The following is a 23,833-nucleotide window of genomic DNA, read 5'->3' as shown; positions in this document are numbered from 1 at the left end:
ATTGATTCTTCTGATCCATGAACATGGTATATTTCTCCATCTATAGTGTCCTCTTTGATTTCTTTCACCAGTGTTTTATAGTTTTCTATATATAGGTCTTCAGTTTCTTTAGGTAGATATATTCCTAAGTATCTTATTCTTTTTGTTGCAATGGTGAATGGAATTGTTTCCTCAATTTCTCTATTTTCTCATTATTAGTGTATAGGAATGCAAGGGATTTCTGTGTGTTGATTTTATATCCTGCAACTTTACTATATTCATTGATTTGCTCTAGCAATTTTCCAGTGGAGTCTTTAGGGTTTTCTATGTAGAGGATCGTGCCTTCTGCAAACAGTGAGAGTTTTACTTCTTCTTTTCCAACTTGGATTCCTCTTATTTCTTTTTCTGCTCTGATTGCTGTGGCCAAAACTTCCAAAACTATGTTGAATAGTAGTGGTGAAAGTGGGCACCCTTGTCTTGTTCCTGACTCTAGGGGAAATGCTTTCAATTTTTCACCATTGAGGATAATATTTGCTGTGGGTTTGTCATATATAGCTTTTATTATGTTGAGGTATGTTTAGAATTCCTGCTTTCTGGAGAGTTTTTATCACAAATGGATGTTGAATTTTGTCAAAGGCTTTCTCTGCATCTATTGAGATAATCATATGGCTTTTATTTTTCAATTTGTTAATGTGGTGAATTACACTGATTAATTTGCAGATATTGAAGAATCCTTGCATCCCTGGGATAAAGCCCACTTGGTCATGGTGTATGATCTTTTTAATGTGTTGTTGGATTCTGATTGCTAGAATTTTGTTGAGGATTTTTCCATCTATGTTCATCAGTGATATTGGCCTGTAGTTTTGTTTTTTTGCGGCATCTTTGTCAGGTTTTGGTATTAGGGTCATGGTGGCCTCATAGAATGAGTTTAGAAGTTAACCATCCTCTGAAATTTTCTGGAAGAGTTTGAGTAGGATAGGTGTTAGCTCTTCTCGAAATTTTTGGTAGAATTCAGCTGTGAAGCTGTCTGGACCTGGGCTTTTGTTTGCTGGAAGATTTCTGATTACAGTTTTGATTTCCACACTTGTGATGGGTCTGTTAAGATTTTCTATTTCTTCCTGGTTCAGTTTTGGAAAGTTGTACTTTTCTATGAATTTGTCCATTTCTTCCAAGTTGTCCATTTTATTGGCATATAACTGCTGATAGTAGTCTCTTATGATCCTTTGTATTTCTGTGTTGTCTGTTGTGATCTCTCCATTTTCATTTCTAATTTTATTGATTTTTCTCCCTTTGTTTCTTGATGAGTCTGGCTAACGGTTTGTCAATTTTATTTATCCTCTCAAAGAACCAGCTTTTGGCTTTGTTGATTTTTGCTATGGTCTCTTTTGTTTCTCTTGCATTTATTTCTCCCCTAATTTTTAAGATTTCTTTCCTTCTACTAACCCTGGGGTTCTTCATTTCTTCCTTTTCTAGTTGCTTTAGGTGTAGAGTTAGGTTATTTATTTGACTTTTTTCTTGTTTCTTGAGGTATGCCTGTATTGCTATGAACCTTCCCCTTAGCACTGCTTTTACAGTGTCCCACAGGTTTTGGGTTGTTGTGTTTTCATTTTCATTCGTTTCTATGCAAATTTTTATTTCTTTTTTGATTTCTTCTGTGATTTGTTGGTTATTCAGCAGCGTGTTGTTCAGCCTCCGTATGTTGGAATTTTTAATAGCTTTTCTCCTGTAATTGAGATCAGTCTTACTGAGTTGTGGCCAGAAAAGATGCTTGGAATGATTTCAATTTTTTTGAATTTACTAAGGCTAGATTTATGGCCCAGGATGTGATCTATTCTGGAGAAGTTTCCGTGTGCACTTGAGAAAAAGGTGAAATTCATTGTTTTGGGGTGAGAGGTCCTATAGATATCAATTACGTCTAACTGGTCTATTGTATCATTTAAAGTTTGCGTTTCTTTGTTAATTTTCTGTTTAGTTGATCTGTCCATAGGTGTGAGTGGGGTATTAAAGTCTACCACTATTGTGTTATTGTTAATTTCCCCTTTTCATACTTGTTAGCATTTGTCTTACATATTGCAGTGCTCCTATGTTAGGTGCATATATATTTATAATTGTTATATCTTCTTCTTGGATTGATCCTTTGATCATTATGTAGTATCCTTGTCTCTTTTCACGGCCTTTGTTTTAAAGTCTATTTTATCTGATATGAGTATTGCTACTCCTGCTTTCTTTTGGTCTCTATTTGCATGGAATATCTTTTTCCAGTCCTTCACTTTCTGTCTGTATGTGTCCCTTGTTTTGAGGTGGGTCACTTGTAAACAACATATATAGGGGTCTTGTTTTTGTATCCATTCAGCCAGTCTTTGTCTTTTGGTTGGGGTATTCAACCCATTTATGTTTAAGGTGATTATTGATAAGTATGATCCCATTGCCATTTACTTTATTGTTTTTGGTTCGAGTTTATACATGCTTTTTGTGTTTCCTGTCTAGAGAAGATCCTTTAGCATTTGCTGGAGAGCTGGTTTGGTGGTGCTGAATTCTCTCAGCTTTTGCTTGTCTGTAAAGCTTTTGATTTCTCGTGCATATCTGAATGAGATCCTTGCTGGGTACAGTAATCTGGGCTGTAAGTTATTTTCTTTCATCACTTTAAGTATGTCCTTCCATTCCCTCCTGGCCTGAAGAGTTTCTACTGAAAGATCAGCTGTTATCCTTGTGGGAATCCCCTTGTGTGTTATTTGTTGTTTTTCCCTTGCTGCTTTTAATATTTGTTCTTTGTGTTTGATCTTTGTTAATTTGATTAATATGTGTCTTGGGGTGTTTCACCTTGGTTTTATCCTGTTTGGGACTCTCTGGGTTTCTTGGACTTGGGTGAGTATTTCCTTCCCCATTTTAGGGAATTTTTCAACTATCATCTCCTCCAACATTCTCTCATGGTCTTTCTTTTTGTCTTCTTCTTCTGGGACGCCTATGATTCGAATGTTGGGGCATGTAACATTGTCCCAGAGGTCTCTGAGATTGTCCTCATTTAATTCGTTTTTCTTTTCTCCTCTCTGATTCATTTATTTCTACCATTCTATCTTCTACCTCACTAATCCTATCTTCTGCCCCCGTTATTCTACTATTTGTTCCCTCCAGAGTGTTTCTGCTCTCATTTATTGCATTATTCAGTATATATTGACTCTTTTTTATTTCTTCTAGGTCCTTGTTAAACCTTTCTTGCATCTTCTCAATCCTTGTCTCCAGGCTATTTATCTGTGATTCCATTTTGATTTCAAGATTTTGGATCATTTTTACTACCATTATTCGGAATTCAGGTAGATTCCCTATCTCTTCCTTTTTTGTTTGGTTTGGTGGGCATTTATCTTGTTCTTTTACCTGCTGGGTATTCCTCTATCTCTTCATCTTGTTTATATTGCTGCATTTGGGGTGGGCTTTCTGCATTATGGCAGTTTGTGGAGTTCTCTTTATTGTGGAGTTTCCTCGCTGTGAGTCGGGTTGTACAGGTGGCTTGTCAAGGTTTCCTGGTTAGGGAAAACCTGTTTTCTGTGTCGGTGTTCTGATGGGTGGAGCTGGATTTCTTCTCTCTGGAGTGCAATGAAGTGTCCAGTAATGAGTTATGAGACATCAATGGGCTTGGAGTGACTTTGGGCAGCCTGTATATTGAAGCTCAGGGCTGTGTTCCTGTGTTGCTGGAGATTTGCATGGTACGTCTTGCTCTGGAACTTGTTGGCCCTTGGGTGGTGCTTGGTTTCAGTGTAGGTATGGAAGCATTTGATGAGCTCTTGTTGATTAATGTTCCCTGAAGTCAGGAGTTCTCTGATGTTCTCAGGATTTGAACTTAAGCCTCCTGCTTCTGGTTTTCAGTTTTATTTTTACAGTAGCCTCAAGACTTCTCCATCTATACAGCACCATTGATAAAACATCTAGGGTAAATATGAAAAGTTTCTCCACAGTGAGGGACACCCAGAGAGGTTCCCAGAGTTATATGGAGAAGAGAAGAGGGAGGAGGGAGATAGAGGTGACCAGGATGAAAAGAGGGGGAATCAAAAAAGGAGAGAGCAAGCTAGCCAGTAATCACTTCCTTATGTGTGCTCCACAGTCTGGACCGCTCAGAGATGTTCTCGGAGTTATACAGAGAAGAGAAGAGGGAGGAAGGAGACAGAGGTGGCCAGGAGGATAAAGGGAGGGAATCAAAAGGAGAGAGACACATCCAGCCGGTAATCAGTTCCCTAAGTGTTCTCCACCGTCTGGAACACACAAAGAGATTCACAGAGCTGGGTAGAGAAGAGAAGGGGGAAGGAGGAGATAGAGGTGACCTGGTGGAGAAAAAGGAGAGTCCAAAGGGGGAGAGAGCAGTCAAGCCAGTAATCTCGCTCCCAAGTAAAAATGGGTACTGAAGATTGGGTTCTTAAAGGTACAAAATTGGTAACAAATACCAAAAAGTGAAGATTAAAAATCTAGAGTAGAGGTTGGATTCTCAAAAGTACAATATTAAAGAAAAAAAATCACAAAATTATAATATATATATATATATATATATAAAGCTTGCTTCAAAAAATAGGGTCTCTCTTTTTTTTCACAAAGTAATAGGTTATAAAAATGAAAGTTAAAGGAGTAATAGAGGACTTAAAATTTTTTTAATTAAAAAAATGTAAAGAATAATAGTAAAAATAGTAAAAATATATCTAGGACTTTCTCTGGTGTTGTGGGCAGTGTGGGGTCAGTTCATTTTCGGATAGCTCCTTGGTCCGGCTTATACTTCTCAAGATCTACAGGCCCCTTCCTGTGTAGTCGGTCTAACGACAGGGTTTTATCTATTGCACCTGCCACTTCCAAGGCGGTTCCCTGTTTTAACTTCTTCTGTTTGCTGGTCTCTTCAGTGTCTAATTTCCACCCTGACACAAGGGGGTGGTGGTGGACACTTTTTCAGACTCACTTGTTCAGTCGTGCTGTGGGGAGGGAGGGACGCTGCAAACAAATAACACTGGTGTGTGCTCGCAGTGTCTCAGCCACACTGGGCCTGCCTTCGCTCACGGCGCGTGTGCCCTCCGTGCCCACACTCTCAGGCTCTAGGTTGCTCTGCTGGGAACCGCCCGTGGGCGGCCCTGGGCTGCATGCACCTCCCAGGTCTAAGCCGCTCAGGTTCAGGCACTCGGGTAGTCCTCAGAGGCGCAGACTCGGTTGGGCCTGTGTTTTGTGCCCTTCCCAGGTCCAAGCAGCTCAGGTGATCAGGTGTTTGGTGAGTGCAGTTGCTGCGACTCATCACCTCCCCCATCCCTGCCGCTCAGTTTACTGGGTGTCCACTCGGCACACCTTCTCAGGCGGATGTTGACCATCCAGAACCCCAAGAAGTCTTGGTTAGCAACGAAGCCTGCTTGCAGTTTGGTAGATAATGCCTCTCTGGGGCCGCGATTGCCCTCTTCTGGCTCTGGCTGCCTGTCTCTGGAGGGAGATGGGCCGGCCGGCAGCTGGCTAGCTCTGCTCAGTCCTTTGTTCTGTGAGTGGGCTTGATGGTGCCTTAGGTTAGGGCTTTTCGCGTAGCTCTAGTCAGTCCGTTGTTCTGTGAGCGGGCTTGGCGGTGTCTTAGGTTAGGGCTTTTCCCGTGGTAGCTTTCCCACAGTCTGGTTTGCTAGCCCAAGTTAGTTCCCTCAGATTGCCCTCGGGGCATTCAGGCCCGGTCCTTACTCTAAGCAATGCAGCCTGTGCCTCCCTGCCCAGCCCCCGCTTGCTAGTGGCAAATGCAGGCGTCTGCACTGCTTCTCCACTGTGGGAGTCAATGTTGGGCACATAATCTGTGGGTTTTCATTATTTATTTTTCCTCCCAGTTACGTTGCCCTCTGTGGTTCCAAGGCTCGCCACAGACTCGGCAGTGACAGTGTTTCCTGGTGTTTGGAAACTTCTCTCTTTTTTAAGACTTCCTTTCCAGGGAAGGAGCTCCGTCCCTACCTCTTTTGTCTTTTTGTCTTTTATATTTTTCCACCTCCTTTTTAAGACAACGGGCTGCTTTTCTGAGTGCCTGATGTCCTCCACCGGCATTCAGAAGTTGTTTTGTGGAATTTACTCAGTGTTCAAATGTTCTTTTGATGAATTTGTGGGGGAGAAAGTGGTCTCCCATCCTATTCCTCCACCATCTTAGGACCGCCCCCCCGCCAACCATTTCTTAAGGGCATATTCCATATTGTTCATATGTGGTTCATAAATTAAAAATAACACTCACCATTGAAAATAAATGAATGCTAAACTATACAAGAAAGAACAGTTTCCGTCAGGGAAGTGCAAAGCACAACTACAATGAGATACCACTTCATACCCATCAGAAAGGCGACTATCCAAAACCAGACAACAAGTATTGGTGAATATGGGGAGAAATTGGAGCCCTTGTGCCTTGCTGGTAGGAGTGTATACAGTGCAGCCACAGTAAAATTTACTAAATAAATAAATAAAATTATCGTATGATTCAGCAATTCCACTCCTAGCCATATACCCAGAAGAGCTGAAGAAGACACCCAAGCAGGTAGTTAGTACTCCAGTGTTCACTACAGCCGAAAGGTGGACTATTCAGAAGTCCATGGATGAACCGATAAACAAAATGAGGTATACGTACAACTGAGTATTACTCAGCCTTAAGAAGGCATAAAATTGACACATGGGTGAAATCTTTAGGGCATTATGCTAAGTGAAATAAGCCAGGCACAAAACGGCAGATTCTGTATGATTCCGCTTATATGAGGCACTCTAGAGCAGTCACATTCGCGGACAGTATGGTGGTTCTAACCAGGGGCTTCAGAGAATTGGGGATGGGAGTAGTGGCTTAATGGACACAGTCTCAGTTTGGGATAAAAGAAACGTTCCACAGACAGATGGTGCCGGTGGTTGCACAGCAATGTGAACGCCACTGAAGTGCATACTCAAAACCATGAAAACAGCACTCGGAGTTGTATACAGTGGTAAAGAGCCTGCCTACTGACGCAGGAGACTGGGGTCTGAACCCTGGGTGGGGAAGATCCCCTGGGGAAAACATGGCAACCACTCCAGTATCCTTGCCTAGAGAATCCTTGGACAGAGAAGCCTGGCGGACTACAGTCCAAAGGGTTGCAGAGACCTGGACACGACTGAAGCGACTTAGGACGCATATATATTTCACCACAATAAAAAAAATTAAGAATAGTTCTATCACATTGCCTCCATAAATTCTGTAATGAAACAGCTGTATGGAATCACTTTTAAAGTCTGAAGTTACTTTGAAGAACACAATTTAACAACCAACTCAAAAACCTCCTAGTTTAATAACGCAGGCAGAAAAATGGAATTTGAATTTCTATCCAAGGACCAAAGTTCATTGACCCATGAAATGTCTATTAATTAAGCTTTCTGCCCCTCCTCCCAACACCGAATCCCAGCATGTATCACTGCTATATAGTCATTTAGACTATGTTTTAGAAACTAAAAAATTTTGATTTTATTAATTTAACCAAAACTGAATCTAACATCTCAGGAGCTACAGAGATCAGAATCACGGGGCTTCCTGGCCTCAGCAGGAACAGCTGTTGGTTCCGCTGTCTCCTCTCCCCTGGCACGTGTGCTTTTACCGTGTGCAGGGAAAAGCACCATAAAACCTGAGAACCACTGGTTTAATGGGACCCTGCAGGAAGGAATAGCGCCCATGTTCTCTATTAAGTTCAGATTCCTATGCAAATGCAACACAGATGACACGCCAGAATCAGCGTTTTAGAAAAAGGATCAGGACCAAGTGGGAAATGGGAGAATTTTTCTCTTCTGGAAGAAGATGACAAATTTAAAAAACCCTAAGCTGGCAAAAATATGTGCAGGAGCAAAGAGAGCCCCGCATGTGTGTGCCCTTCTCCTTCCTGCTGAGGCAGCTCATCTGAGCTCAGAAAGCTTCTTCTGACCTGTGGCGTGCTCCTGGTCAACTCAAACCCACGTGTCATGGAACATATCTCGGTTATTCTAAAAGACTGCTCAGACTTCACTTTTACACATGCAGATCCATCACAATTACTGGAGATCTCTTAAATGTGAAGAAAGTCTGTGAAACAGTCAAATTGACTACGCAGTTCCAAGAAGACCCTTCTCTGAGAACACATCATTAGAGCAAAGATCATGCAGGTCTCAGGTTACTCTAACAAAGGTCTAACCGGATAGACTTTATCCCAGCACATCTACCAATGTTCGATATGTTTTCTGCCGTCCTTTGATGCAGACGGTACATCTTAAAATACCAAAACATTCTAAGAAAAAAAGGAAAAAAAAAAAAAAAAAGCACAGAAATTGTTTTTATACTAAACTTGCTGCTGCTGCTGCCGCTAAGTCGCTTCAGTCGTGTCCGATTCTGTGCGACTCCATAGATGGCAGCCCACCAGGCTCCCCCATCCCTGGGATTCTCCAAGCAAGAAACTGGAGTGGGCTGCCATTTCCTTCTCCAATGCATGAAAGTGAAAAGTGAAAGTGAAGTTGCTCAGTCGTGTCTGATTCTGTGCGACCCCATGGACTGCAGCCTACCAGGCTCCTCCGTCCATGGGATTTTCCAGGCAAGAGTACTGGAGTGGGGTGTCATTGCCTTCTCCATACTAAACTTACTAATGTCAAATTTTTACACTCATCAAATCAGACTGAGAATTTAACATTAGTATATGACAACACCCTATGAAGTTTCTGGGGTAAAGACAGCCCAAAATACTGTGCCTACTCCTCCTGCTGAAATGTGGGTATAATTCTCCAGCAGGTGGATCTGGACCGACTTCAGAGACAGGCCTAACCAGGAGGATGGGATCAAGAGCCGTTCTGGAATGGCCGAGATAGGTCATAGAAGCCTTGCCGCTGGGCCTCTGGGAACACTTGCTCTGGGACCCCAGGCCTGTAGGAACAGTGGTTCCCCAGAGACGCCGCGCCATAGACACACAGAGAGAGGCAAGGCGAGAGAGGCCTGCAGCCGCCAGCTGCGTGTCCAGACATTCTGCAGCAGACACAAGTCGCTCTTGCTGTTAGCTCCCTGTCTGAATTCCCGGCCCACAGAATTATGAGACATAACACTAAGGGAAAAACGGTTGTTGCTTTAAGTCAGTAAGTTTGGAAGTAATCTGTTACAGTACTACATGGTAAATTCTCTTTAAATAACCAGGGTTGTACCTCAAGTATATGCTATTATCTAAGCAAGATTCATAGAAAGTCTTTCTTTGAATGTCAGAAAAATGATTCACTATTAGAAACACTACTGAGATGTCAAATTTCATCTATTTTGATAGAAGAGGGAAGAAGCTCAGGCGAAGTTAAGAATTATTTACTGTCTGTCTCTTCAATTGAGAGGATGTGGGGGAAAGGCAGACATCTGTCTCATCTTTCCTCAGTGAAAACAGTGTAACCCAACCCAAAGGAAAGTCCTGAATCAACTTGCTGCTGCTGCTGCTAAGTCACTTCAGTCGTGTCTGACTCTGTGTGACCCCACAGACGGCAGCCCACCAGGCTCCCCCGTCTCTGAGATTCTCCAGGCAAGAACACTGGAGTGGGTTGCCATTTCCTCCTCCAATGCATGAAAGAGAAAAGTGAAAGGGAAGTCGCTCAGTCCTGTCCGACCCTCAGCGACCCCATGGACTGCAGCCCACCAGGCTCCTCCATCCATGGGATGCTCCAGGCAAGAGTACTCGAGTGGGTGCCATCGCCTTCTCCAGAATCAACCTAGCGCATCTGATGAGGGGTGAGTTGTGGTGGGAGAGAGATGCGGATGCCGCCTGCATTCAAGTTTTGCCGCGAAGAACAAGATCGACCCAACAGGGCAGAAAGGAGGAGACTGGAGAGTCAGCAGCTTAGAAACAGTCTGCCATGACTTCTGCTATGGCCGTGAACTCACTCCCTATGTAACTTACTGTTTGACTAGAAATGTGTGGAAAAGATGATTCAGCCAGACAAGTGTGGCAGAGTCCCTACGTTAAAAGTGTGGGTAAACGTGCTCTAGTCACTGACAGCGGGGGAAGGGCTAGCTATGCACTGACCGCGTGTCCACACTCGGCCACCGCAGCCCACAGCCCAGACCCGACTCTCAGTTCTTCCCACGACCACCCGGGTGAGCTGAGGGCCGGCACCTCTGTGACCACAGCAGGCATGGCTGGAGCTGGGTGGTTGAATAGGATGGAATGGGGAAACTTGACTCACTGCAACTTTATGTGTGTTTGGGGGAATTCTGAATTTATCACAAAAAACCAAAAACCAAACATTAATATTGTCGATGACACTGTCTCTTCTAGAAAACTGAACTTGCAGGATGCACACCCGGGGGAGAACCAGCAGAAAGGATGCTGATGCAGAAGCTGACCAGGGAGACGGGGAGTAGAGCAGGGAAGAGGAGAGGCAGCAGTTCCACCCAGAAACAGCCTGGCGTTTCCCTCATGAAGCGCCCTGTGTGTTTCTGGACACAGTGGTAAAGAATCCGCCTGCCAAGATAGGAGACGCAAGAGACACAAGTTCAACCCCTGGGTGGGCAAGACCCCCTGGAGGAGGAAATGGCAACCCACTCCTGTGTTCTTTCCTGGGAAATCCCATGGACGGAGGAGACTGGTGGGCTACAGTCTGTGGGGTCGCAGAGTCTGAACAACAACAAGGAGGTTGAATCAGGATTTGCTGCATCCCTGGGCTGGCGGCGCCCAGACCTTCAGATCCCCACTTTGCAAGAAGGCTTCTGGGTGAGCTGAGAAGCACACACCCCTGACCCCTGAGCATGAGACCCAAAGGACCTTGTGAGGCTGTGTCTCGCCTCCCCAGCCTGCGCACAAGTGAGCTGCCGTCTCCTTCACAACCCCCACCCCCACCCCCACAACAGGAGACACGAGCGGGCCTTGCTGGGAGGTGAGCCTGGGCTCAGGACCCCAACAGCCAACGGCACTGCAGGGACTCCTAACTGAACTTCATCCCCAGAGGAGAAGGGTTCTTCACCGAAATGCTCACAAAGCCTATGAAGGATCTTTGACAGAAAGGTCAGTGATGATTTGTGTCAGGAAACACTTCATCAGGCCTCGTGTTTAACCCCACCAAGTACAAATGACACCTTCCCCAAACCACCACCCCCACTCCCACCCTACCCCCACCCCTCCGTCAGCAGATGGCCTCTTCCCCGAGGACGTCTTCTCCAAACACTTTGGCTCACACACCATCACACTGTACCTCCCAGGACCACTAGACAACTTAACATCGTTTGATACCCAAAACAAAAATCAATCATACCAAGAAAACATTATGTTTCTTAACTATCCTAATTTAAACATTCCTAACAAGAAACATTCTTGGCAATGCCAAAGAATGCTCAAACTACTGCACAATTGTACTCATCTCACATGCTAGTAAAGTAATGCTCAAAATTCTCCAAGCCAGACTTCAGCAATATGTGAAGCATGAACTTCCTGATGTTCCAGCTGGTTTTAGAAAAGGCAGAGGAACCAGAGATCAAATTGCCAACATCCGCTGGATCATCGAAAAAGCGAGAGAGCTCCAGAAAAACATCTATTTCTGCTTTATTGACTATGCCAAAGCCTTTGACTGTGTGGATCACAATAAACTGTGCAAAATTCTGAAAGAGATGGGAATACCAGACCACCTGACCTGCCTCTTGAGAAATCTGTATGCAGGTCAGGAAGCAACAGTTAGAACTGGACATGGAACAAAAGACTGGTTCCAAATCGGAAAAGGAGTGCGTCAAGGCTGTATATTGTCACCCTGCTTATTTAACTTCTATGCAGAGTACATCATGAGAAACGCTGGGCTGGAAGAAACACAAGCTGGAATCAAGACTGGCGGGAGAAATATCAATACCGTCAGATATGCAGATGACACCACCCTTATGACAGAAAGTGAAAAGGAACTAAAAAGCCTCTTGATGAAAGTGAAAGAGGAGAGTGAAAACGTTGGGTTAAAGCTCAACATTCAGAAAATGAAGATCATGGCATCTGGTCCCATCACTCCACGGGAAATAGATGGGGAAACAATGGAAACAGTGTCAGACTTTATTTTGGGGGGCTCCAAAATCACTGCAGATGGTGATTGCAGCCATGAAATTAAAAGTCGCTTACTCCTTGGAAGGAAAGTTATGACCAACCTAGAAAAGCAGAGACATTACTTTGCCAACAAAAGTCCGTCTAGTCAAGGCTATGGTTTTTCCTGTGGTCACATATGGATGTGATAGTTGGACTGTGAAGAAAGCTGAGTGCCAAAGAATTGATACTTTTGAACTGTGGTGTTGGACAAGACTCTTGAGAGTCCCTTGGACTGCAAGGAGATCCAACCAGTCCATTCTGAAGGAGATCAGCCCTGGGATTTCTTTGGAAGGAATGATGCTAAAGCTGAAACTCCAGTACTTTGGCCACCTCATGTGAAGAGATGACTCACTGGAAAAGACTCTGATGCTGGGAAGGATTGGGGGCAGGAGGAGAAGGGGATGACAGAGGATGAGACGGCTGGATGGCATCACAGACTCGATGGACGTGAGTCTGAGTGAACTCCGGGAGTTTGTGATGGACAGGGAGGCCTGGTGTGCTGTGATTCACGGGGTCGCAAAGAGTCAGACACAACTGAGCGACTGAACTGAACTGAACAAGAAACATAAAAACTCCATACTTCTTAGGTTATAAAGTTGTTCACTTGAGTGACCAAAAAGTTTTTAACTTTCAGATCATAAGCAAGATCACATGTGTGCTCTGTCATGTCTGACTCTGTGACTCTTAGACTGTAGCCTGCCAGGCTCCTCTGTCCATGGGATTTTCCAGGTAAGAACACTGGAGTGGGTTGCCATTCCCTTCTGGGGATCTTCCTGACCCAGGGATCGAACCTGCGTCTCCTATGTCTCCTCACTGACAGGCGGATTCTTGGCCACTGTGCCACCTGGGAAGCCCCATTAGCAAGGTGCTGCACTCCAACTCCCTATCAGGCTCCCAGCATCCCCCAAGCGAACCACAAGGCTGGGGAGCAGCACTAGACAGCAATAACCACAACCACCCAAATAAGGAGAAGACAGCCTGTGACTTGTGACTCTTCATCCTATCAAAACATCACCCATAGGTTTGCAAAATGTGCACCCCCCCCCACACACACACACAAAAGCTTAGTTAACTTAAGGAGCAGAGTAAGCATGACCTGATTGTGAAAGAATAATTAATAAGTACAACTATTCAGCATTCACTCATTGAAGCTTCGGTTCAAATCTATACTGGTCCATGCTTTCTATCTAAACAAACAATTCCTTGTATTATTTCCAAAACAACTGTGCCTATCTATATTGTGCACATTTACTGCATGGCTGCAAATAACAAAGTAGCTGATAATTCATCAAGACCAAGAAAAAAAAAATCACTGCCTGATGCACTCTGTCTTACAGTAATTAATCATAATGGTATTTTTCAGAGTACTATTTGAAATATTCTAAGGATAGGAAATTTTGACTGAGCACTTATGATATATGCAACGCTGACAAAAAAAAAAAATGAAATGTGATACGTTAAGTTTTTGTGGAACCTATAAGATTGACCTTCCCTCCTGGATTTTAAGTTAAAAATAATTCAAAGTAAATTTAAAAAAAGGAAAAAGAAATCACAGGATAAGTACCAAAACTGTAACAGAGAATATACAGGCTATTGGAAGGCAGAGGCAGCAAAGACTTCCAAGATTACCACAAGGACAACTCTAAACACCACCACACAAGAGGTGACGGCATGAGTCAGCCTCGAATAAAACCACAGACCGTGAGCAGGAGGGAGGAGCGGGAGACGGCCTGTGAGTCCTGAGACCTACAGGCTCCACCCGTCACTGCGAGCACACGTGGTATGAGGAAGCACTGCTTTAGGAAGGTGGGCCTGGCAGTGGTATCAGCAGGTAAGAGGCGGGGAGGCTGAAAGGGAATCAGAGACCAAGTCCTCAAAGAGAACGGTGTCAGCGAGGATGGGAAAAGGGTCAATTCATCTTATGAAGGAGAGAGGATTAAGGTTACCAAGCAAATCAGAGTGACCAGAAATGTAATGGAACCATTGAGAAAACTGGATGAGTTTGGAAGATGTCTTTTTTTCTTTTTAATAACAAATCAGTGATGCATTCTTTTCACACATATGAATGTAAAGGGATAGTCAACGTTTCAGGAAGACATACAAATTCTCACCTGCTCTCACTGCAAACCAGTTTCTTTCATCTGACCTTCAAGCTCCTATGCAGCCCAACCCGTTTTCATCCACTACAGTCAAACTGCGCTGCCCACCCTTGGACCCACCCACGGGTGAGCCGGCCTGTCTCCGGCTTGCTGACCAAGTGTCTCATGTACACTGTTGTGCTCATCTTCACAGCCGTTCTTTGCAATAAATGGTGAGGGGACCCTATTCTATTCAGAGCAGTCTGAAACTTGGAAAGACCAAACAACTCGCCAAAGTCATCTCAGATCATTTCCTGAGTGAGCACTGAACATGCCTAATGGACTGAGGCGTTTCAAAGGGCACTAAACCAAGTGCTCTCTGGAGCGCAGGAGGAAGACAAGAAGGACGAGTGCGCGCCCAGCAACTGCCGCACCTGAAACACACACGCCGGCCCAGGCACGGCCCCTCTGGAGTGACTGTTCACACAGCCCGGATGAAGCGACCTGCGGGACAAAGCACTCTCTGCGAAGAACAGGAGCCCTGTGACGACACGGTCCTCCAGGATGGAAGAGAGAGTTGATAGAAGTGAAGCCCAGTCTGCTTTGAGAGTAGTGCAGGCTGTATTTGCTTTTCTTAAAAAAAAAAAAAAAAAATTAAGCTACTATTACTAAGGAAGATCAAAAACATTAAATAGGTTTAAAAACCAGCCAACGTATAGCTCTTTAAAAAAGTATTAAAAAGTTAAATTATTTATAGATTCCAGTTTGTACTCTGAAATAAATTTTAAAAATATATAACTTAACAGAACTGCAAAATATCTTTGAAGAGTTAATCGCTCAGTCCTGTCAGACTCTTCACAACCCTATGGGCTGTAGCCCACCAGGCTCCTCTGTCCACAGAATTCGCCAGGAAAGAATACTGGAGTGGGTAGCCATTCCCTTCTCCAGGGCATCTTCCTAACCCACGGATGGAACCCAAATCTCGCATAGCAGGAGGATTCTTTACCGTCTGAGCCCTTTATATTACCCTAACTAAATGTGAAAAAATTTAAGTAGATTACATTTGCAAGGGAGTTCATGATAACCCAAATTCAAACTATGTGTTTTCTCCATTCCCACCCCCAAATCCAATATGGGGAAAATACATATTTTAATGATCTGTGACCCAGAGAAATGCTTCCTTTGGGCCTGTCTGTAGCTTATCAGATCTTAACAACATAAGAACTAACAAAGCTGTCTGAAATATGTCTCACATACCAGCTTAATTAATTACCTTCTTGGAACACCAATCAATTTAGAGATACGGTAACAGAGAATATTTTCTATATTACTATAGTCTATAGTATTTTCTATACTATACCATATAGACTTTTTATTAAGAAAAAAAAAAGAAAACCTATTCCTGAAAACAATTTATGTAGCAATCTGAATGGCTGCATCTTAGTGGAAAAGAAAAGGCACTGAATATCATTCTCAATGAATTTGTGCTCAAGACAATTTGAATCATTTTGTCTCCCTAATGCAAACACCATAACTTAAAGAGATGTTGTTGTTCCAACTTCACAGATAAGACTGAGGCTCAGCCATGAAATTAAAAGATGCTTGCTCCTTAGAAGAAAAGCTATGACCAACCCAGACAGCATATTAAATACAGCAGAGACATTACTTTGCCAACAAAGTCTAGTCAAAGTGATGGTTTTTCCAGTAGTTATGTATGGATGTGAGAGCTGGACCATAAAGAAAACTGAGCGCCAAAGGATTGATGTTTTTGAACTGTGTGGTCCTGGAAAAGACTCTTGAGAGTCCCTTGCACAGCAACAAGATCAAACCAGTCCATCCCAAAGGAAATCAGTCCTGAATATTCACTGGAAGGACTGATGCTAAATCTCTAATACTTTGGCCACCTGATGTGAAGAACTGACTCATTGGAAAAGACCCTGATGCTGGGGAAGATTGAAGGGAGAAGAAGGGGATGACAGAGGATAAGATGGTTGGACTGCATCACCAAATTGATGGATGTGAGTTTGAGCAAACTTTGGAAGTTGGTGATGGACAGGGAAGGCTGGCGTGCTGCAGTCCATGGGGTCACAAAGAGTTGGGACACGACTGAGCGACTGAAGTGAACAACACAATTCCTGCCCCATCCCAAACACATACACACAAAACAAACCCACAAAAGGTAAATTGTATATATATATATATATATATATATATATCAGCTATAACATTAGCTGATTTGCAGAGAAGTTCTTATGGCAGAAAGTGAAGAGGAACTAAAGAGCCTCTTCATGAAAGTGAAAGAGGAGAGTGAAAAAGTTGGCTTAAAGCTCAACATTCAGAAAACAAAGATCACGGCATCTGGTCCCACCACTTCATGGGAAATATATAGGGAAACAGTGGAAACAGTGTCAGACTTTATTTTTGGTGGCTCGAAAATCACTGCAGATGGTGACTGCAGCCATGAAATTAAAAGACGCTTACTCCTTGGATGGAAAGTTATGACCAACCTACATAGTATATTGAAAAGCAGAAATATTACTTTGCCAACAAAGGTCCATCTAGTCAAGGCTATGGTTTTTCCAGTAGTCATGTATGGATGCGAGAGTTGGGCTATAAAGAAAGCTGAGCACCGAAGAATTGATGCTTTTGAACTGTGGTGTTGGAGAAGACTCTTGAGAGTCCCTTGGACTGCAAGGAGATCCAACCAGTCCATCCTAAAGGAAATCAGTCCTGGGTGTTCACTGGAAGGAGTGATGTTGAAGCTGAAACTCCAATACTTTGGCCACCTCATGCGAAGAGTTGACTCATTGGAAAAGACCCTGATGCTGGGAGGGACTGGGGGCAGGAGGAGAAGGGGATGACAGAGGATGAGATGGCTGGATGGCATCACCGACTCGATGGACATGAGTTTGAGTGAACTCTGGGAGTTGGTGATGGACAGGGGCATGCTGCGGTTCATGGAGTCGAAAAGAGTTGGCCACAACTGAGTGACTGAACTGAACTAATGGTATACTAACCTACAGTGTGAGTGAGATTTTCCTGAATTAGTCTTGCCTCAGAAAACCACCGCTGAGAAAAATTAAGTAACTGGGGAGGATACCCAATAGCTGCCATTTGCTATGAAAGTAATTACTGCTTAACTATGATATTCTAAAAGCCTCTCCCAGGAGGCATTTATTAGCTGAACTGCTTTTATTCCTCAATGCAGCCAAAACAACCTAAAGTTTCCTGTAAAAGTCATGACTCGCTCTACTCCCTACTCTCAGTTTCTAGATGCTACACTCACTTCTCTTCAGCACCGTCCAAAGAAAGTTTTACTTCCATTAATAACTGCTAACACTTATTAAAAATCATGTACTAGACATCATTCCACAAGTACTCATTCATTTAATCCTTGCAAAATAACATAAGTACCATTATTATCCCTCCGATAGGAGCCTTCTCAGACAGTGCCCACTGCTCCAGGGACCCAAGTCACTGTAAAAGCTCCCAGCAGTGGACAACAAATTAAATAAAGGTTTTATTACTGTGAACAGTGTTGTTGTTCTTTTCAAATGTCATTTTTGGAAAGCATCTTTTTAGGGCCTAATCCACCAACAGCTGACATCTGGACACGAACCTCCCTGGTCTCACTTCAGTTCAGGGCTCTCACTAGGATTCTGACTGCCACAGACACATCCTCATCATCCAGGACAGGAGCACTTATTTCCAAAAGAGCACTCTTTCCAAAAGAGTTTTCTTTTTTAGGTCCTAACACCACCAGTATGTTATCTGTATTATTAAAACTAGTTGAGGTACTTGTTTTGTCAAGTACAATATATCTAATTAACCTATGCTATGAAAAAGTAACAATTTTGCCAAGTTTTCCTTTTAAGTATCTTCACTGATCTTTTTTTAAAGGACACAGTCACTTATTTTTGTGTGTGAGTTCAAATAACACTAAATGCTATCTGCTATAACATATAACATAAATGTTCAGTTTCTATCTTTAATTCAAACATTAACACTATTTGCCAAATAATTAACTTTTGAAGATACTAAAAACAATCTCCAGAGAAACAAGGCCATACCAACAACGTTAACCACTAACGACTATTCAGTTCAGTCGCTCAGTCGTGTCCGACTCTTTGCAACTCCATGAATCACAGCACGCCAGGCCTCCCTGTCCATCACCAACTCCCGGAGTTCACTCAAACTCATGTCCATCGAGTCAGTGATGCCATCCAGCCATCTCATCCTCTGTCGTCCCCTTCTCCTCCTGCCCCCAATCCCTCCTAGCATCAGCGTCTTTTCCAATGAGTCAATTCTTCACATGAGGTGGCCAAAATATTGGAGTTTCCGCTTCAGCATCAGTCCTTCCAATGAACACTCAGGACTGATCTCCTTTAGAATGGACTGGTTGGATCTCCTTGCAGTCCAAGGGACTCTCAAGAGTCTTCTCCAATACCACAGTTCAAAAGCATCAATTCTTCGGTAGTCAGGTTTCTTCACAGTCCAACTCTCACAGCCATACGTGACCACTAGAAAAATCATAGCCTTGACTAGACAGACCTTTGTTGGCAAAGTAATGTCTCTGCTTTTGAATATGCTATCTAGGTTGGTCATAACTTTCCATCCAAGGAGTAAGTGTCTTTTAATTTCATGGCTGCAATCACCACCTGCAGCCCCAAAAATAAAGTCTGACACTGTTTCCCCATATATTTCCCATGAAGTGGTGGGACCAGATGCCATGATCTTCATTTTCTGAATGCTGAGCTTTAAACCAACTTTTTCACTTTCCTCTTTCATGGTAATTTTAGCTCTTTTCATCTTTGTGTCACTAACTGGGGGCTAAGCCTCCAGAACTAGAGGATCCATTTTCATAAACAGAGGGTCTTTAGTAAGTATGCAAAGATAGGAAACAAAGATAGGGGCTGTCTTTCATCCTTTCAATGAAACAGCAACAAGACTAGTATCTTTTTAAAATACTTGATCATGGACTTCCCTGGTAGTATCTGACTGCCAACTCACGGGACATGGGTTCCATCCGTGATCCAGGAAGATCCCACATGCAGTGGAGCAACTAAGCCTGTGTGCCACAACTACTGAGCCCTCGAGCCCAGAGCGTGTGCTCCGCCACAGGAGAGCTGCCACAGTGAGAAGGCCACGCACCACAACTAGAGCAGGCCCTGCTCACTGCTACTACAGAAAGCCTGCACCTCAATGAAAACCCAGCACAGCCAGAAAACAAAAACTTAATCATTAAGTATGTAATTTAAAAACACATTCATTTTTTGCTGCTATTGCTAACACCATTTATACCCTGTGTTCCTAATAGTAAAGGGCCCATTTTAACACCAGTTTTTTTCAGCTATGCTATACATGCAGTACTTCATTTCATTAACACCGACATGCATCAATCACACAAATTTCCCAGGACATTGTTAGTAATTTTCACTGCTGCCAACTGGGCTAGTTGCTTAATTTTATGCCAGTGATTGGCAATTCACTGCAGCTGTGACGAACATGAGCTTCACCCACAAGTCTCCTAAAAGCAAGGCCAACATTTAAGTTGTAATCCTGTGTAACATTTACTCTGAAAACATCCAAATCCTGTAGGAAAACTCTAGAAATGCCTCTTTTAAAAGTAAAAATATATTTGTTAAATCTCCATTATTCTAAAATGACCTACTTAGTAGTAAGCTCTAGTAGTGTTTGTGGACTTGTCACTTTTATTGACATCGTGACCACCTTATGCCACTAAACCAACAGTTGCTGAGACTGGGTCAGCTTGAAAGCATACGACCAGAATTAAAATTCGCACTGAAATACAAGTTCTACCGACAAATGTCTTTAGTTTTTAAAATTTTAACGAGAAACTGCAGCATATTATGAATTGGATACAAACCCTAAAAGAGCCAGGAACACTATTCTGGGCTAGCATGCTCTAAGAGAAAATTAAAAGAAAATTAGTTCTACTTCATCCATTTATTGATAGTATGTATGACATTTAAGAAAGCAGAGAAATAGAATTATTCCTGGACAATTAAAAAGTTACAAGGATCGGCCTAAAAGGTTACTTCCGGGCAAAAGAAGGCTGCCACGATACCCGCCTCTGCCAGTCCCAGAGCAAACCCTCCCCACGGCTCTCGGGCGACCCCGGTCCCCGCCTCGCCCAGCGGACCCCAAAGGGAACCCCCCCGCGCCCCCGCACGGCGGCGCAGCGCACCTCCGGGGGCGGGGCCAGCGCCCGTCACGTGGGCGGCGCGCGGCCGCCATCTTGCAGGGCGGGGGAGGGCGGGGCCCCGCGGACGCCCCCCGCCCGCCCCCCCGCCGCCGGCCCTCGGCGGCGCGTGCCCGCGCGGCCCTCAGGCGCGAGCCCCGGCGCCTCCCTGCGGACTGCGGGGTGGGCCCTCCCTCCTCAGGCCAGGGCGGCCAAGACCGCGAGCGGCGGGGCTGAAGTGTGGAGACCCCCGCGAGCCGCCTCTCGGGGCAGCCTGGCAGCAGGAAGACCCGCGGGCACGTCCTCGGGGCCAGAAGCGGCCACGCCTGAGGGGCTCGGAGTCCCGCTGACGAGCCGAGTGCGGGGCAGCAACAGCTGAGTAAGACGGGGTGATCCGTCACGGCAGCCCCCAACCACGGGGGAGGAAACAGGCCGCCGACGTCCACAAACGGCGTTCAGTGTCGCCTGCAGGCGTGCGCCCCGTCATCCACCCCCGCTCCCGCGGACGGCCACGACCCCGGCACCGTCCGAGAAGGGACGATGCGCTCACACTCGCGGCAGCGTGCCCAGCCTCACTGTCCACTCTTCCCGGCACTCACTGGTGGCCAGGAAGGCCACGCGCCGCGGTCAACAGAAAGATTGCACTGCTGTGCTCTGAACGCATCTCTCCCCTTACCACACTCGCAGTATAAGCAAAATTTGAAAGAGGAGAAAAACAACACTGCAGGTAAAACCAGAAGTCGGCTACCCTTGTTGGAATGATAAGAATGGAATAATATAAACTGCTCCACTATGAGACATTTTCATATCTACACGCTAAGTTATCTTTACAATATATACAGGGATTTTGGGGGGGTAAGATATGTAAGCACTTACTGCTTTGGAGTTCAGGCTTGCTTCTCTAAACTTGATGGGCACAAAGGATTTTTTTGGAAGTATTAAGCAGGCTGAAGAGTGCAGTATACACAGCTGCATGCTATGTAAATAGACACTGTAATATTTCATGCTCGCCAAAATTCTGGATACTAGCATTACTACGTCCCAGTTTGATGAAGTATGTCCTAAAGTGGGTTAGTCACTTCACTGAAGCCTCCTTTTTAAAAGGAGGGGCTCAGCCTAGATTATCACTAAATCCTTTCCAGCTCCCAGGTTCCTTTGAGTCTATGTCTATTGAGTCCACACAGCCATTGCAGAGATATAATGCCCAGTTTTAGTCTGAATGACAGCAGATATATAAGCTGAAAACTTTCAAGCAAGGAGTGAAAAAAATCTCGCTTTCCAATATATCATCCTGGAGATCTCCTAAACTGAAAAACATGGCATCCAAATAAATGCTTTTTAAATAATCGTGAACCACGAAAATAAACTTACTGTACAGTCTTTAAATGAAAGCTATTTGCTCCATTAAATGGTCACACTCAAGGGCTTTATATTGGGCCTAGGTTATTAAATTGCTTTCGTGGCCTTATAAAATTTTATCTCATGTTTGCGACAAGGGACTTACTTTTAATCTTATCTACTACATTTTGGCTTTCAGTAACTTTTTAGAAACCATTTATGCTTCCAGTAAAGGCCCCACAAACATCCCCGGACCCAAACGTGTAGACACGACTCAAACCCGTTAGAAGCCGGACTAGCCGGGGGTGAAGGGCACCAGAACCGCCCGCGGGGACGTTTCCCTACCCAGACAACCTGCCCGACGACCTAACTGATTTGAGTCGCTTCGCACCTCTGACTTTTCCTGAGAGCATCAAGCTCAGGGCAGGAGTCTAAGAGCCCGCGACGCGCTGTACCTCAGGCCACCGCGGAGCGCGCCGGGAGCGCGCCTGGGGCCGCCGCCCCCGGGGGGCGAGCGGGGCCTCGGGACGCGCGGGCGGAGCGCCAGGCGGCGGGGCGGCGGCCGGCCCGGGCTCCGCAGCCCCGACCAAGTGTCGGGGCCGAAAGGTCCCGAGAGCCCGCGTCCGAGGGCCGGGCTGAGCGCCGGGCTTCCGGGGCAACCCCGGCGGGACGAGACTTCCAGAGCATTCTGTTATGGCGGGCGCTCGTGTGTGTGTATGTGTGTGAGGGGAGCGGGGCTGAGCGGCCCGGCCGGACGCACATCAGTCCCGGCGCCGGGGTCAGGGTCGGCCGGGCCGGGGGACGTCCGGGAGCCGGGCGCGGAGGCCGCGGGGACCGCCGCGCGGGCGCGGGGAGGCCGGCGCGCCTTACCTGGGCCCGGGCGCCGGCCAAGTGGCCCGGCGCCGCCTCTACGTCCTCGGCGCCCCCGCGGAGCGCGGCGCGGAGCCTCTCCAGGTGCTCCCTCAGGGTGACGCGCTGGTGGAAGGAGAAGGCCGGGTGCAGCGAGGCCATGGTGAAGAGCAGCAGCAGTTCCTCCTGGGCCCTGAGCCCGAGCCCGCCGCCCGGCCGGGGCGCGGCGCCACCGCCTTCCGGGCCGGAGCCGTCCTTCTCGGCGTCCTCCTCCTCGCCGCCGCCGTCCTCCTCGCCGCGCTCGTTCTCCGCGCCGCCCCGCGAGCCCTCGCCCCGGGCCGCGCGCAGGCTCCGGAGCACCGCGTCCACCTGGGGCAGGAGGCGGTGCAGGCGGCCGGCGGCCTCGCGGTTCTCCGAGCCCAGCAGCGCCAGGTAGACGATGAGGCGCGAGCGCACGGCGGGCTCTCGGAAATCGGCCAGCGGGCCCGGGTCCGAGAGACCGTTGGCCTTGGCCTCCGAGTCCCGCAGGTAGTGGTAGTCCTTGCGCGCCAGGTCCTCCAGGCACGAGCCGAGGAAGCGCAGCTCCAGCGGGTTGCACAGGTCCAGCAGCCCGCACATGAACTCCAGACGCTGCGCCGAGCCCAGCACCATCCCGAACCACTCGTATACCCGCTCCTGCTCGCGCAGCGCCGCCGCCGCGGGCCCCGCGCCACCGCCCGGCATGCCCACCCCCGCCGCCGCCCCGCCAGCAACAGGCGGCCCGAGCCCCCGAGACGGCGGCGGCGGCGGCGGCGGCGGCGGCAGCGGGGGGCCCCGCGGCGCGCCTGAAGGCGGCGGCGGCGGCGGCGGCGGCGGGGGGCGGCAGTCGCGGCGGCGGCGCGGAGGCGCCTTCGCGCCCGGCCGCGCGTCTGCCTCTGGCTCCTCAGCCTCGGGCGGCGGCTCCGCGGGGTGCGTCGGCTTCAGCGGCAGCTTCATCCTCAGCATCCTCGGCTACGGCGGCGCGGACATGCGAGCGGGGGCAGGAGGGCGGGGCCGGGGGCGGGGCGGGGGCCGCGGCAGCGGCGGCGGGCGGCCGTCAGGAGCAGGGCCCCTCCATGCCGCCGGGGCCGGGCCGGGCCGGGCCGGGCCGGGGGCGGGTCTCGGCCGGCGCGGGCGGCCGCGGGCGGTGTCTTCCCCGGCCGGGGGGCGGGGCGTGCCCGCAGCGGCTCCTCCCTCCCGGGCTCCGCGCCGCCTCTGGGAGCCCGGGCGAGGTCGGGAGCGAGCTAGCGAGCGTGTCCTCCGTCCGTCCGCCTCCCGCTCTCTGGTCTTCCGCGCAGGGCCGGGCCGGCGGCGCCTGAGCGGTCCCCTCGCAA

General features: G+C 46.9%; 1 protein-coding gene across 1 annotated transcript in view; it reads right to left on the bottom strand.

Annotated features, from left to right (window-relative positions):
* Positions 1-23,491, bottom strand: part of ZCCHC2 (zinc finger CCHC-type containing 2) — a 57,173-nt gene extending 33,682 nt beyond the window's left edge. The window contains exon 1 of the mRNA XM_027960853.2: positions 22,503-23,491. Coding sequence (XP_027816654.2) covers positions 22,503-23,465 — 963 coding nt within the window. The 5' untranslated portion in view covers positions 23,466-23,491. The remainder of the gene's footprint in view (positions 1-22,502) is intronic.
* Positions 23,492-23,833: the final 342 nt, after the last annotated feature.

The sequence above is a fragment of the Ovis aries genome, chromosome 23 (assembly GCF_016772045.2).
Source record: "Ovis aries strain OAR_USU_Benz2616 breed Rambouillet chromosome 23, ARS-UI_Ramb_v3.0, whole genome shotgun sequence".
Lineage (NCBI taxonomy): Eukaryota > Metazoa > Chordata > Mammalia > Artiodactyla > Bovidae > Ovis > Ovis aries.
The sequence above is the reverse complement of the archived record's forward strand: the minus strand, read 5'-3'. Positions and strand labels throughout refer to the sequence as shown.